At 44.5% G+C, this 13,863-nt stretch overlaps 1 protein-coding gene across 7 annotated transcripts in view; it reads right to left on the bottom strand.

The window, feature by feature from the left end:
- The window catches only part of sulf1 (sulfatase 1), a 390,572-nt gene that overhangs the window by 19,554 nt on the left and 357,155 nt on the right, over window positions 1-13,863 (bottom strand). For all 7 annotated transcript variants that reach the window (XM_060822708.1, XM_060822711.1, XM_060822709.1 and 4 more), the window contains 6 exons: window positions 10,927-11,137; window positions 6,899-7,142; window positions 5,982-6,078; window positions 3,965-4,059; window positions 2,107-2,181; window positions 575-747 (listed from right to left, as the gene is read on the bottom strand). In XM_060822708.1, the coding sequence (XP_060678691.1) occupies window positions 575-747; window positions 2,107-2,181; window positions 3,965-4,059; window positions 5,982-6,078; window positions 6,899-7,142; window positions 10,927-11,137 (895 nt within the window). The remainder of the gene's footprint in view (window positions 1-574; window positions 748-2,106; window positions 2,182-3,964; window positions 4,060-5,981; window positions 6,079-6,898; window positions 7,143-10,926; window positions 11,138-13,863) is intronic.

The following is a 13,863-nucleotide window of genomic DNA, read 5'->3' as shown; positions in this document are numbered from 1 at the left end:
CTGATTGAGGAACCTGGCTTTGGAAAAGGGGGTGGTGTTGAAGGCCAGCCCCTGCCACTCACCTATCCTCACCCCATAACATCCCTCCCACCAACATTCACCTGTGACCTAGGATGCAGTAATGACTCCAACATTTGTGTAAGCCAATGGACATCACACAGGTCCCTTCCATGTTGGCTGTCAATGCATCTCCATTTAAATAGCAAAACTAAACGATCAGTAGAGAAGTATTTGCTTCTATGGGAACTTGCTCATGTCACGCCCTCTGTTCGCTGCTACATTAATAATAGTAGCATGATGCCCTTAAATTGGTATTAAGAAGCACCTCAAGAGATGGCAAGAAAGTAAGGGCAACCACAGACATGCCCACCTACAGAATTAATCAGGATGGCAAGGCAGCACATTCACTGATGCTCCCTTACTTCCATCTGATTAACTGCCCTGGTCCACCAACCCTGAGCAAGGCAATAAATTATCTCAAATTCCCACTCAGAAGGGAATGTGTTGAGGATCCAGTCCAAGATTAACTCCTAGAAAACCCTAACAACAAACATAAAATAAAACCCCTGCTTACAGTTCCAGTAAGGTGGCGTTTGCCAGTGCTCGTTATTGTGTGTGAAGCAGGTCAGGCCAGGAAGGCTGCAGTCATCACCCTTTCTCAGGCGCTTCTTTATTTTACGATCTTTCTTCTTTCTCCGATTCTCCTTAAACAGTTGCAGTTTACTGTCTACCTCCTGAGCCACTTCCCTGAAAAGATTAAGTACGGGAGTTAGAGTCCGATTAGTTATTTCATAATCAGAGTTACACTGATGGAACAGCGGAGGTAGGGTATGTAACATCAAGCTGATCCAATAATGTAATGGATTCAACTTACATCTCTTCAGCGCTGTCTTGAACAATTTTGTTTTTGAAATGTGAACTCTGGTTTTTCAGAGTGGTACAAATACAACATGGAGGAGCCTGAGAAAATGGAAGCATCCATGATGGTGGCAGCACAAGGTCCCGATCCTTCACTTCTTTGACTGTATTCCAGAATGAATGCTTGTCCAATGGGAACAACTATACAGTGAGGATGGGAATGGAAGCGAAGGAAGGCTGCAGGATATCACAGCAGGGCATGATCCAAGATTCCCTTGTGGAGATAAGCATTCCTTCCCCTCAGATTGACACGGCAACCAAAAATAAATTATTTATACCATAGCTGGGCTTCTGCTGACCATCACCGCAGATTTTGTTGTCGATATTGGATACGGGCTGGGCAACAAGGAGCACCAGGCCCAAGAACATCAGCAAAGTGACACTTGAAAGTAATTTGATGAGAAGATTTGATTTGCAAGAGAAGGAGTAGGAGGTTATCCTCAGCCCTCATTAAGAAACGTTGAGTCTACCCATCCCATGAATCCCCATGGTGAACACTTGCAGCTCCCACCCATCAGGATCATCATACTTGCAGATTTCGAGAACAAGTTGGGCCTGAATTGTGTTAATAATATTGAAGATTTAAAAGGGCTTGGTCCTCATGTTAGGGGAATTGCCATTACTTCACTGACCTCTCACCTTGAGTTAAATAAGAATTATTGATGTTGAGAAAGAATCTAGTGGGTGAGTCAGTTAGTTTTTACACCTGGAATCTCTGGGTGACTTCAGTCCAGGGACATGTGTTTTCTCTATGGGTATTTAGAGTCCTAAGTGAACTTGAGCAATATTCCAACTGGCCAAGTGCTTACCACAAAATAATCCATCACTTGGCAAGACCTAACACCTCATACAGAAAAGTTGCCAAGAATGCCGGTTTGGAAAGCGATAAGATATTGATTGAAAAGGCTTGCCTTCCATTGTGTTTTGGATAAAAGTTTCATCTATATCTGCCCAATACAGATATAATATTGTTTGTTGCTGACAATGGATAAAAAATCATGGTTCTATCCCCAAGTCATGCACTGCAAAGAAAAACATTCTCCATTACGAAAATGAGAGCATAATGTGATTAAACTCATAAACAGGCTGGAGAACAGGTTCCAAGCAAATATTGAGTAAAAATGATTTTCTCTAATCTCTTGTCAAAACTGTAATCCCCGTGAATGTATGAGACAGATTGTCACCTACCTAAAGGGATGGAGATGATTGTTCTTGCTCTTCAGTTTCCCTTGGTTTCTCATCCCTTTGTCCCTACTAAAATAACTAGATTAAATAGAAATTATTCATTATGGCATTCATTGTAACAGCATCAGCATTTACGGCTACTTTGAGAAATGAACAAGGAGGGAGGTGCTGTTATTTTTCTCCGAGGTCATTTGCTTAGAATTTCTGTTCTTGTCTTGACGAGGAGTACCTCCATGTCCCCCAAACCTCAGGTTGAACACATAGACTCATAGAGTCATAGAGATGTACAGCACGAAAACAGATCCTTCGGTCCAACCTGTCCATGCCGACCAGATATCCCAAACCAATCCAGTCCCACCTGCCAGCACCCGACCCATATCCCTCCAAACCCTTCCAATTCATATACCCATCCAAATGCCTTTTAAATGTTGCAATTGTACCAGCCTCCACCACTTCCTCTGGCAGCTCATTCCATACATGTACCACCCTCTGCGTGAAAAAGCTGCCCCTTAGGTCTCCTTTATATCTTTCCCCTCTCACCCTAGACCTATACCCTCTAGTTCTGGACAACCCCACCCCAGGGAAAAGACTTTGTCTATTTATCATATCCATGCCTCTCATGATTTTATAAACCTCTGTTACCCCTCAGCCTCTGACACTCCAGGCCCTAGCCTATTCAAACTCTCCTTATAGTCTAAATCCTCCAACCCTGACAACATCCTTGTAAATCTTTTCTGAACCCTTTCAAGTTTCACAACATCTTTCCGATAGGAAGGAGACCAGATTTGCACACAATATTCTAAAAGTGGCCTAACCAATGTCCTGTACGGCCGCAACATGACCTCCCAGCTCCTGTACTCAATACTCTGACCAATAAAGGGAAGCATACCAAACACCTTCTTCACTATCCTATCTACCTGTGACTCCACTTTCAAGGAGCTATGAACCTGCATTCCAAGGTCTCTTTGTTCAGCAACACTCCCTAGAACCTTACCATTAAGTGTATGCACTAATAAGTTCAAGAACAGCAGCTTCTTCCCTGCCATTATTAGAGTGATGAACGAACCTCTCTAATTTGAAGTAATGTTGATTTTGCTTTGTGCACTTCCTGTGAAGCTGTAACCTTATATGCCTCACTCTGCCCAAACACCCAATGATCTGTATGTTTTTCTTTGCAATGATGTGCCTGTAGTGCTTGCAAAACAAAGCTTTTCGCTGTATTTAGGTACATACGACTACTCCCTCTCCCACTCCACCAAGGACATGCATGTCTTGGGCCACCTCCACCGCCAAATCCTAGCCACCCGATGCCTAGAGGAAGAACGCCTCATCTTCTGCCTTGGGACTCTCCAACCAAACGAGATCAATGTGGATTTCACCAGTTTCCTCATCTCCCCTCCCCCCACCTTATCTCAGATCCAACCCTCCAACTCGGCACTGCGCTCTTGAACTGTCCTACCTGTCCATCTTCCTTCCCACCTATTCGCTCCACCTTCTGCTCTAACCTATCACCATCACCCACCACCTCCCCCCACCTATCGCATTCCCAGCTACCTTCCGCCCATTTATCTCTCAGTCCCCTTGGGCCTCCCACACATTCCTGATGAAGGCTCTCCTGCTGCTCGGATGCTGCCTGTCCTGCTGCGCTTTTCCAGCCATCGCACCTTTTCACTCTGATCTCCAGCATCTGCAGTCCTCACTTTCTCCTGCATGTGACTACAATACATCAAATTAAGCCAAGGTTACACGCAGGGACAGAGTCCATGTTGTTCTGCCTTGCACTCAAGACATAGAGTAAGGAAGAGGAGATTGCCTTTGAGATTAGGAGTGCCTATTCAGACCACACACTCAAGAAACCGACCTCTTTTTGTTGCAGTCACATTCCTCCGGTTTCTTCCTTTTTAGGTGACCTCTCACCTCTCTCAGATTCTTTATTTTGTCTTGAAGAGCTTCAATCTACAATTGAGAGTAAAAAAAAAACCCTCTTGTTTCAAAATCAGAAAAAAACTTCATTTTGTTAATGATGATGCAAATCAATTTCAGGGTGACACTATATTGGCGGATTTTGATGTTTTCAGAATAAGAATGGCTTCCAAAAATACCTGGAATTTTGTCCTCTCAGGATTTGCATCTCTGCTCCATCACACTAAACATGATGGGGGTGATTAAGGTTTATATACCCAAAGTCTAGCAAGCTCCAGCCTATACTTCAATGTGGAACTAAGACAACCATCTCATAGAGTCATAGAAGTCTATAGCATGGAAACAGGCCCTTCAGCCCAACTCGCCCATGCAGCTCCGTTTTCATAATTTAAACCAGTCCCATTTGCCTGGGTTTGGTCCATATCCCTCCATACCTATCCTCTCCATGTACCTGTCTAAGTGTTATTAAAATGACAAAATTGTACTCACTTCCACCACTATCTCTGGCAGCCCATTGCAGACACTCACCACCCTCTGTTCAATATCTACCTGGACAATGATCAGCCATGATCACATTGAATGGTGGTGCAGGCTCGAAGGGCAGAATGGCCTACTCCTGCACCTATTGTCTATTGTCTAATACACTTCGTTAATGGGCATTCCATTCCTTGTGCAGGAAATTTTCCCATCCATTTCTGTCTTTCCACTGGGAATGGGGAATCAGTGGACGGAAATCTCAGGCTCGAATCAATGCAGCCCTTTGTCATAGGAGATCTGGCGACCCTCTCAGACACTCCCATCATTACCTTCTCAGTGGTGGCAAAACTTCCCTGGATCCATTCTGAGGCCAGAAGGGAAATGATGTAGAATTCCTGACCACTGCTGACAGGATGTCAGTTAGGCTCATTAATTTAATCAATGTCTGCAATTCAGTGGTTTCTCATGGGGCATGTTGTGGATGTACAGGACATTGGTTAGGTCACTTTTGGAATACTGCCTTCAGTTTTGGTCTCCCTGCTATAGGAAAGGCGTTGTGAAACTTGAAAGGGTTCAGAAAAGATTTACAAGGATGTTGCTGGGGTTGGAGTGTTTGAGCTATACAGAGAGGCTGAATAGGCTGGGGCTGTTTTCCCTGGAGCATCGGAGGCTGAGGGGTGACCATACCGGGATTTATAAAATCATGAGGGGCATGGATAGATGAATAGACAAGGGTCTTTTCCTGGCATAGGGTCCTCAAAACTAGAGGCCACAGATTTGGGGTACAAGTGGAAGGATTTAAAAGGGATTTAAGGGGCACCTTTTATACTCAAAGGTGGTGCACGTCAGGAACGAGCTGCCAGAGGAAATGGTGGAATCAAGTACAAATAAAAGGCATCGGAATAGGAAGGGTTTAGAGGGATATGGACTAAATGCTGGTGAATGGGACTAGTTTAGTCTGTGATATGTGGGCATCATAGATGTTTTGGATTGAAGGTCTGTTTCCATGCTGTACATCTCTATGATTCTGATTAAATGGAGGTTATATTGCTGCCCTGTTCCCTTTAAAGGCCCAACTCTGTGCCCGATTGGCAAAGGGGATCCCCCTTCCCTCTCCCCCCCCTTCTTCTCCTGTGACAGCCATCTCACAATTCCCATCCCACCATCATGCAGATTTGGCCTGGTTTCCCACGGTGACACTTGTCTGCCATCGCACCCTGAGACCGGCTCCACAGGAAGTGCCCAATACAGGTTTCCCAGCAAATCTTGGAGGGCAGGTCTTGTGTAGCAGGGGTCATTTGGAGGGGGGGGGGAGGGCAAGACCTGATGGTGGATTCCTTCAGGTGTCTCCCAAGGAAGTGACAGGGGGTACATTCCAGTTCACCGAATGGTGGGCAAGAGCCCATTAGCCTGACAGAATCTGTGCCCTTGCCCGATGTCGATAATATTAGCTGAGTGCCAATTTGAAAATATCTAACCTCTTTGTCTATGTAACTCTTGTGGTCCTTCCATGCTCTTGCTGACTGGTACAGCTCTTTCTCACAATGCACTGTGTCATTGGCAAGAATGAAACACCTTCAACAAAGAAATCAGTGAAGAAAACAGCACATGAATGATTTACACCAGAAAAAGACAGCTTTGTGGGTCAAAGCAGAGGTTTTTTTAATCTACTAGATCAGAGTGGTGCTGGAAAAGCACAGCAGTTCAGGCAGCATCCGTGGAGCAGGAAAATCTGACGTTTTGGGCATAAGCCCTTCATCAGGAATACAAGCAGAGTGCCTGCAGGGTGGAGAGGGTGCCTCCACCACCCTTCAGGCACTCTGCCTGTATTCCTGATGAAGGGCTTTTGCCTGAAACGTCAGATTTTCCTGCTCCTCAGATGCTGCCTGAACTGCTGTGCTTTTCCAGCACCACTCTACTCCAGAATCTGGTTTCCAGCATCTGCAGTCGTTGTTTTAACCTTTTTTAAATATACACCAAAGAACACAATCAAAACTTATTATGGGTACTTTCATAGAATCCTTGTAGCATGTAAGCAAGCCATTCAGCCCATCAAGTTCACAATGACCCTCTGAACTCTCCCCACCCCAGACCCACCCCCCACACCCCTATAACCCTGCATTTCCCATGGCTAATCAACCTAACCTGCACATCTTTGGACTGTGGGAGGAGACCGGAGCACCTGGAGGAAACCCACGCAGACACAGGGAGAATGTGCAAACTCCTCACAGGCAGTCGTCCGAGGGGGGAATCGAATTCGGGTCCCTGGTGCTGTGAGACAGCACTACTGACCACTGTGTCAGCCGACTGGTACCACTTCCAGGTACCTCTGCACAGAAAAGTTAGACCTCTGAAGGCATGGGACGTAACGGTTCGATGAGTCAGGCAGACTTACTTATGTGTGACCTTGACTGAATCGAGCAGTGACTCATCAGCCTTCCTGCCGCCCTCAGCGATCACATCCTTGTTCTCGTCTCCCTCTTCAGCTGGGCTTTCCTCTCGGGAATAGGCTGCGCTCATATTACTTGGCATCAGTGACTTGAGTTCTTTAATTTCCAGGTCAATGTCATAAATCTCACCTTCTAATTCGACTGACACCGAGCGGATTGGCCGAGTGTGAATGAAGCGAGGTTTAAATTCTGTTTGGAAGGGAAAGTGTATTTTAATACAGACGTCACTAATGGCACCGATTCAACTCAGCAGGGGACCTTGAAAACCGGCAACCCTTTTGAAAATATAGTGTTGTTATGGCTGCCTTCTGTTGCCAACTCAAATCACTGGAGAGAAGTTAGTATGATAGAAATCAGATTTAAAAAGTACCAAAAACTGGTCAAAGCAGAGCTACCACTTACAAAAACTTGCTGGTTTTTGTTGGTCGGGGAATCTGGGACTTGGACATCTTTCTTTTTATCTTTCCCAGTTCTTCAGTCACTGACCGAAAGGCGAGGGAAGAGCTGGGAAAGATAAACAGAATAATGCCCAAGCCCCAGATTGAAAGGAAAGATGCCCGAGCCCTGGACTGACTGAAAGGATACAGGATTACGTAGAGTACAAATCTCTCCGAAGACATTGGGCCACTTACATCACATGGTGCTTTCTGATCTAACGGTTGTGGTGGAGATGAAATAAATTGGGACCTGGGGCTGAATTTTTACTCAGCAACCATTGCCAGGAACTCAGAATATCTATCAGTACGGAGCGATATGAGTTTGGACACGGCCAGAGGAATTCGAGGGCTTGCTGAGATATTTGTATCATCGATAGTCATAGGTGAGGAGCCGGAAGACTGGAGGTTGGCAAACATGGTGCCACTGTTTAAGAATGGCAGTAAAGACAAGCCAGGGAACTATAGACCGGTGAGCCTGACCTCAGCAGTGGGCAGGTTGTTGGAGGGAATCCTGAGGGACATGATGTACATGTATTTGGAAAGGCAAGGACTGATTCAGGATAGCTGCAAATGTGTTGCTGGTCAAAGCACAGCAGGTTAGGCAGCATCTCAGGAATAGAGAATTCGACGTTTCGAGCATAAGCCCTTCATCAGGAATGATAGTCAACATGGCTTTGTGCATGGGAAATCATGTCTCACAAACTTGACTGAGTTTTTTGAAGAAGTAACAAAGAGGATTGATGAGGGCAGAGCTGTAGATGTGATCTATATGGACTTCAGTAAGGCGTTCGACAAGGTTCCCCATGGGAGACTGATTAGCAAGGTTAAATCTCATGGAATACAGGGAGAACTAGCCATTTGGATACTGAACTGGCTCAAAGGTAGAAGACAGAGGGTGGTGGTGGAGGTTTGTTTTTCAGACTGGAGGCCTATGACCAGTGCAGTGCCACAAGGATCGGTGTTGGGCCCTCTACTTGTTGTCATTTACAAAAATGATTTGGATGGGAGCATAAGAGGTACAGTTAGTAAGTTTGCAGATGACACCAAAATTGGAGGTGTAGTGGACAGCGAAGAGGGTTACCTCAGATTACAACAGGAACTGGACCAAATGAGCCAATGGGCTGAGAAGTGGCAGATGGAGTTTAATTCAGATAAATGCGAGGTGCTGCATTTTGGGAAAGCAAATCTTAGCAGGACTTATACACTTAATGGTAAGGTCCAAGGGAGTATTGCTGAACAAAGACATTTTGGAGTGCTGGTTCATAGCTCCTTGAAAGTGGAGTCGCAGGTAGATAGGATAGTGAAGAAGGTGTTTGGTATGCTTTCCTTTATTGGTCACAGAGTATTGAGTACAGGAGTTGGGAGGTCATGTTGCGGCTGTACAGGACATTGGTTAGGCCACTGTTGGAATATTGCGTGCAATTCTGGTCTCCTTCCTATCGGAAAGATGTTGTGAAACTTGAAAGGGTTCAGAAAAGATTTACAAGGATGTTGTCAGGGTTGGAGGATTTGAGCTACAGGGAGAGGCTGAACAGGCTTTGGCTGTTTTCCCAGGAGCATCGGAGGCTGAGGGGTGACCTTATAGAGGTTTACAAACTTATGAGGGGCGCAGATAGGATAAATAGGCAAAGTCTTTTCCCTGGGGTTGGTGAGTCCAGAACTAGAGGGCATAGTTTTAGGGTGGGAGGGGAAAGATATAAAAGAGACCTAAGGGGCAAATAAAAGAGACCTAAGGGGCAACTTTTTCACACAGAGAGTGGTACGTGCATGGAATGAGCTGCCAGAGGAAGTGGTGGAGGCTGGTACAATTGCAACATTTAAGAGGCATTTGGATGGTTATATGAATAGGAAGGGTTTGGAGGGATATGGGCTGGGTGATGGCAGGTGGGACGAGATTGGGTTGGGACATCTGGTCGGCATGGACGGATTGGACCGAAGGGTCTGTTTCCATGCTGTACATCTCTAGAACCCTATGTCTGGTCAGCAGCAGATGGACACTGCTCACAGAAGGCAGTGAAAGTATCTTTTTTAGTTTAATGAGTGACCGACATAAATGGCACTCTGCTCATTACATAATTTAATGAAGCACACGAGTTACCCATTTCCATTTGCTTTGCTGCAATGAAACAATTTAAGCAGTAATGTGACATTGTCATAATTTCCTGATTTTAAATAAATTGACCTTTGAGCTCATGCTCAAAATCATCCTTTTGTTCAACACGAGGTTGTATGGACTAACAGCACCGCAGTCCCTAGTCCAAGTAAGCTGGCCTCAGCTATGTCAACAGTAAACATGTTAACATCGGAAATTAGGTAGGAAGAGGGTTTGAATCAATGATATTTCCCAATATTGATCATCCATTGAATGGCTTCAATATTACTAATATATAATTGGAGGAAATTTCAGTGTGCCCAGAACTGGATGTCAGGTTAGCAGAGAGTGATAATAGTGAGTTTTGAGAAGTTTGTAGCTATATGAATAGGAAGGGTTTGGAGGGATATGGACCGGCTACTGGCAGGTGGGACAAGACTGGGTTGGGATATCTGGTCGGCATGGACAGGTTGGACCGAAGGGTCTGTTTCCGTGCTGTACAACTCTATGACTCTATGACTATGACTCAGATTGAGGTTTTGGATGTAGGTTTGCTCACTGAGCTGTAAAGTTCGTTTTCAGATGTTTTGTCACTCTACTAGGTAACATCTTCAGTGGGCCTCAGGTGAAGCACTACTGAAAATTCCTGCTTTCTATTTATTTGTTTGGGTTTCTTTGGGTTGGTGATAAATAGAAAGCAGGAATTTTCAGCAGTGCTTCGCCTGAGGCCCACTGAAGATGTTACCTAGTAGGGTAACGAAACGTCTGGAAATGAACCTTCCAGCTCAGCAAGCAAACCTATATCCAAAAGAGAGTGATAATTTGGCAACAAAAGTGGACATTGCTGGAGATATTCAGCACGAATGGCAGCAGAGAGAGCAAACTCAATGTTTCAGTGATCCTAATTTAGCAACAGCAGAGGAGATGAGAGAGGTGGTGCTGAGATTGAGCTGGCTGACATCACTGCACATGTACAGCTAGATTTAATCATCCTCTTGAGGGTCATGTCCAGGGTAAGCATAATGCTGTAAATATTGCAAACTTAATTTCTTTAAAACCTGTTTTCATTTGACCAAAATCCAAATAAAGGACAGGACAGGAAAAGCTAACATCTGGTCAGTTGCTATTGCATTATCACTTTCTTTCACAAGGAAGGGCAAAATCAAGGCTCACCGTTTAAGCCAGAAAATAATATGGAGTCATGTTAACATCATTCAGAGCTAATATTAAAGCTATATTTGTGTTTGTTGAATTCAATATTATGTGTGTGAAAAATGAGTTATCTTGTTTGTCTTCATCTTTCACATTCTGTTCGGTGGAATACTCATTTGGATCTGAAATTTAAATTGTACTTGTGACATTGATTCACTAGATGGCACCAAAGCACCAGTTCCGAAGAGGTGTTAAACAGTTCATATAAGGTCACGGGATGTTCTCTACTCACTGTGAGTCGTGTGGATCCTGAGGAACTGTCTCTGGTTTCTTCTCTCAGATGGACTCATCCTGTAGCTACTCTCTGAGCATTCGCAATCCTTACTGCTGTAGGTCTGGGTGCGCAGGCTTTTACTTTTCTTGCTGCCAGCTGGCATTTTTGTTGCTCCTTTGCACTTGTGGAGTCGAAGCTTTCCTGAAGCGTCTTCCACACATTGCCATTTCTGGTAAAAGACAGCAAGGCGTTAAAAATCCCATTTATCAAACAATTTCGCACTTTCTGATTTGATTTATTGTTGCCACGTGTACCTAGATACAGTGAATAGTTTTGTTTTGCCTGCAGCACAGGCAGATCTCACCATACGAAATGCGTCATGGTCATAGAACAGAGGGAGGAATACAATGTTACGGTTGCAGAGAAGGTGCACAAAGAGGGAGATCAACATTAAACTTAAAATTTGTGAGGTCCATTCAGAAATTTAATAACAGCGGGGTAGGAGCTGTTCATGAACCTGTTGGTGTGTGTCTTTAATCTTGTATCTTCTGTCTGACGGAACAGGTTGAAAGAGATTACAGCTGCAAATGTGTTGCTGGTCAAAGCACAGCAGGCCAGGCAGCATCTCAGGAATAGAGAATTCGACATTTCGAGCATAAGCCCTTCATCAGGAATAATCATTATTCCTGATGAAGGGCTTATGCTCGAAACGTCGAATTCTCTATTCTGAGATGCTGCCTGGCCTGCTCTGCTTTGACCAGCAACACATTTGCAGCTGTGATCTCCAGCATCTGCAGACCTCATTTTTTACTGAAAGAGATTACAACCAGGCTGGGATGGCTCTTTGATGATACTGATTGCCTTCCTGTGCAGCGAGAAGTATAGACGGAATCAGTGGATGGAAGGCTAGTTTGTGTGATTGACTAGACAGTGATCACAACTCTCTGTAGTGATTTGTGCTCTTGGACAGAGCAATTACTGTACCAAGCGGTGATGTATCCAACTGATGAAGGAGCGTCGCTCCGAAAGTTTGTGTGCTTCCAATTAAACCTGTTGGACTATAACTGGTCTTGTGTGATTTATAACGTGATGCATCCAGATAGGATAGTTTCGATGGTGCATCTACAAAAATTGATACTTTATGTGTATTTCTTTTTAATACTATTTGAAATATAAGGAATAATTTATATAACTGTTTTCAGGCTGCCTCAGTTTATTTTACAGCCAATTACACTGCACAAATACTTTCTTTATTCATTCATGAGCAGATGCGTGTCACTAGCTGGGTCACCATTTCTTGTCCATCTCTAATTGTTAAGAGGTGACCACATTACTGTGAGTCACATGTCACGCAGACCAGGTAAGGATGACGTTATTGACCCAGGGTTTTTAAGATAATTGTTCATGTTTACAGTTTCCATTTGGCTAGTTTTTTTTAATTCCAAGTCAGTTCCTTGACTGAAGAGATCTTCTAAATCCCCTGTTTATTTAATCCAACAACACCATCCCCGCAACCCCCCCAACACACACACACACACACACACACACACACACACATCAATTCAAATTTTGTTGTCTGCCGTGGTGAGATTTGAGCCCTGCAGATGCTGGAGATCAGAGCTGAAAATGTGTTGCTGGAAAAGCGCAGCAGGTCAGGCAGCATCCAAGGAACAGGAGATTCGACGTTTCGGGCATAAGCCCTTGCTGGATTACTTACTACGACACCAACACCTCTCCACATCTATGAAAAGTTAAATTGGTTAACACTACTGATGAGCCATAGAAGGGATTTCAGACAAATGTCTGACATGTTTGAGGTTCTCAGTGTAATTCCAATCCCAGGTATCAACATCAGCCTCAGCTGTTCTAGTTTCAAGATGATTCCTCGGAGTGCAGTCCCACTGTAGCTAAGCAATTCAGAAGGACGGTGAAGTTTGAACTTTCAGCTTTATTTCTTTATTTTCTCCTTAAAAATTAAGAAGGTCTGCAATGTGTAACTTTGAACCTTATTTTGTATGTTTCACCCTATACTATAATTGCTGTAATGTTTAACTTTGAACTTTGTATTTTCTTTCTAATTTGTTGTTAGGATTCTGTGCCAAAGGATACTTGTACACATTGTGGCCTGGATTGTATTGGGGTAGCAGTGACAAAATGATGGGCATGAGCCACCTAGGCTTGGCCATTTGGTGGATTCCGGATCTCTGGCCCTACCTTGCAGCATTTCAGCTGACTTTGGCATTCTCATCCTTTAACGGATGAGGTCCGTTCTTCAACAGCTGTCAGTTAATGGACACTATCCTTGGGAATAGGTAGGACCGGGGTCACCGAGTCAGTCAGGCAGGGTCCAATGAGTGTGTAGGAATGGGAGCAGTGGGTGGGGTGAGGAGCATGTTGCCACATGCACACCCATTGCCATGATGAGAGGGCACTCCATGGACCACACAGTGATCAATTAGGAGGACTGCAGGTGAGTTGGCAGCTATCATCAGCTGTTCTTCCAATGCAGTGGATGGTCCATTGTTCAACTGCTATGTAAAACCATCCTCCCACTGGCAGAATGTGATGGTGACTGGAAAGTGATCTATCGTATCTCACAAGTTCCTGACTCCTGCCTCCTTTCTCACTCTTGATCCCCATAAAAAACACAGCCCTTTGGAATGGACATGTTTGTCCATTGGAGATCAGAGCTGAAAAATGTATTGCTGGAAAAGCGCAGCAGGTCAGGCAGCATCCAAGGAGTAGGAGAATCGACGTTTTGGGCATAAGCCCTTCTTCAGGAGATCAGCTAAACCAAACGCGATACTGAAGGCCATTTACTTCTAGATTCCTCCAACAAGACCTGGCCGTGTGATTACAATTCAGCAGTGACACATTCATATGTACCCTCCAAACAAACCTGGAAACCCAAGAGTAAGAGTGTCCATCGTTGATGTCATCAAAATAAACATATTT

This window comes from Hemiscyllium ocellatum, chromosome 4 (genome assembly GCF_020745735.1).
Source record: "Hemiscyllium ocellatum isolate sHemOce1 chromosome 4, sHemOce1.pat.X.cur, whole genome shotgun sequence".
Lineage (NCBI taxonomy): Eukaryota > Metazoa > Chordata > Chondrichthyes > Orectolobiformes > Hemiscylliidae > Hemiscyllium > Hemiscyllium ocellatum.
This window is presented reverse-complemented; position numbering and strand designations above follow the sequence as displayed.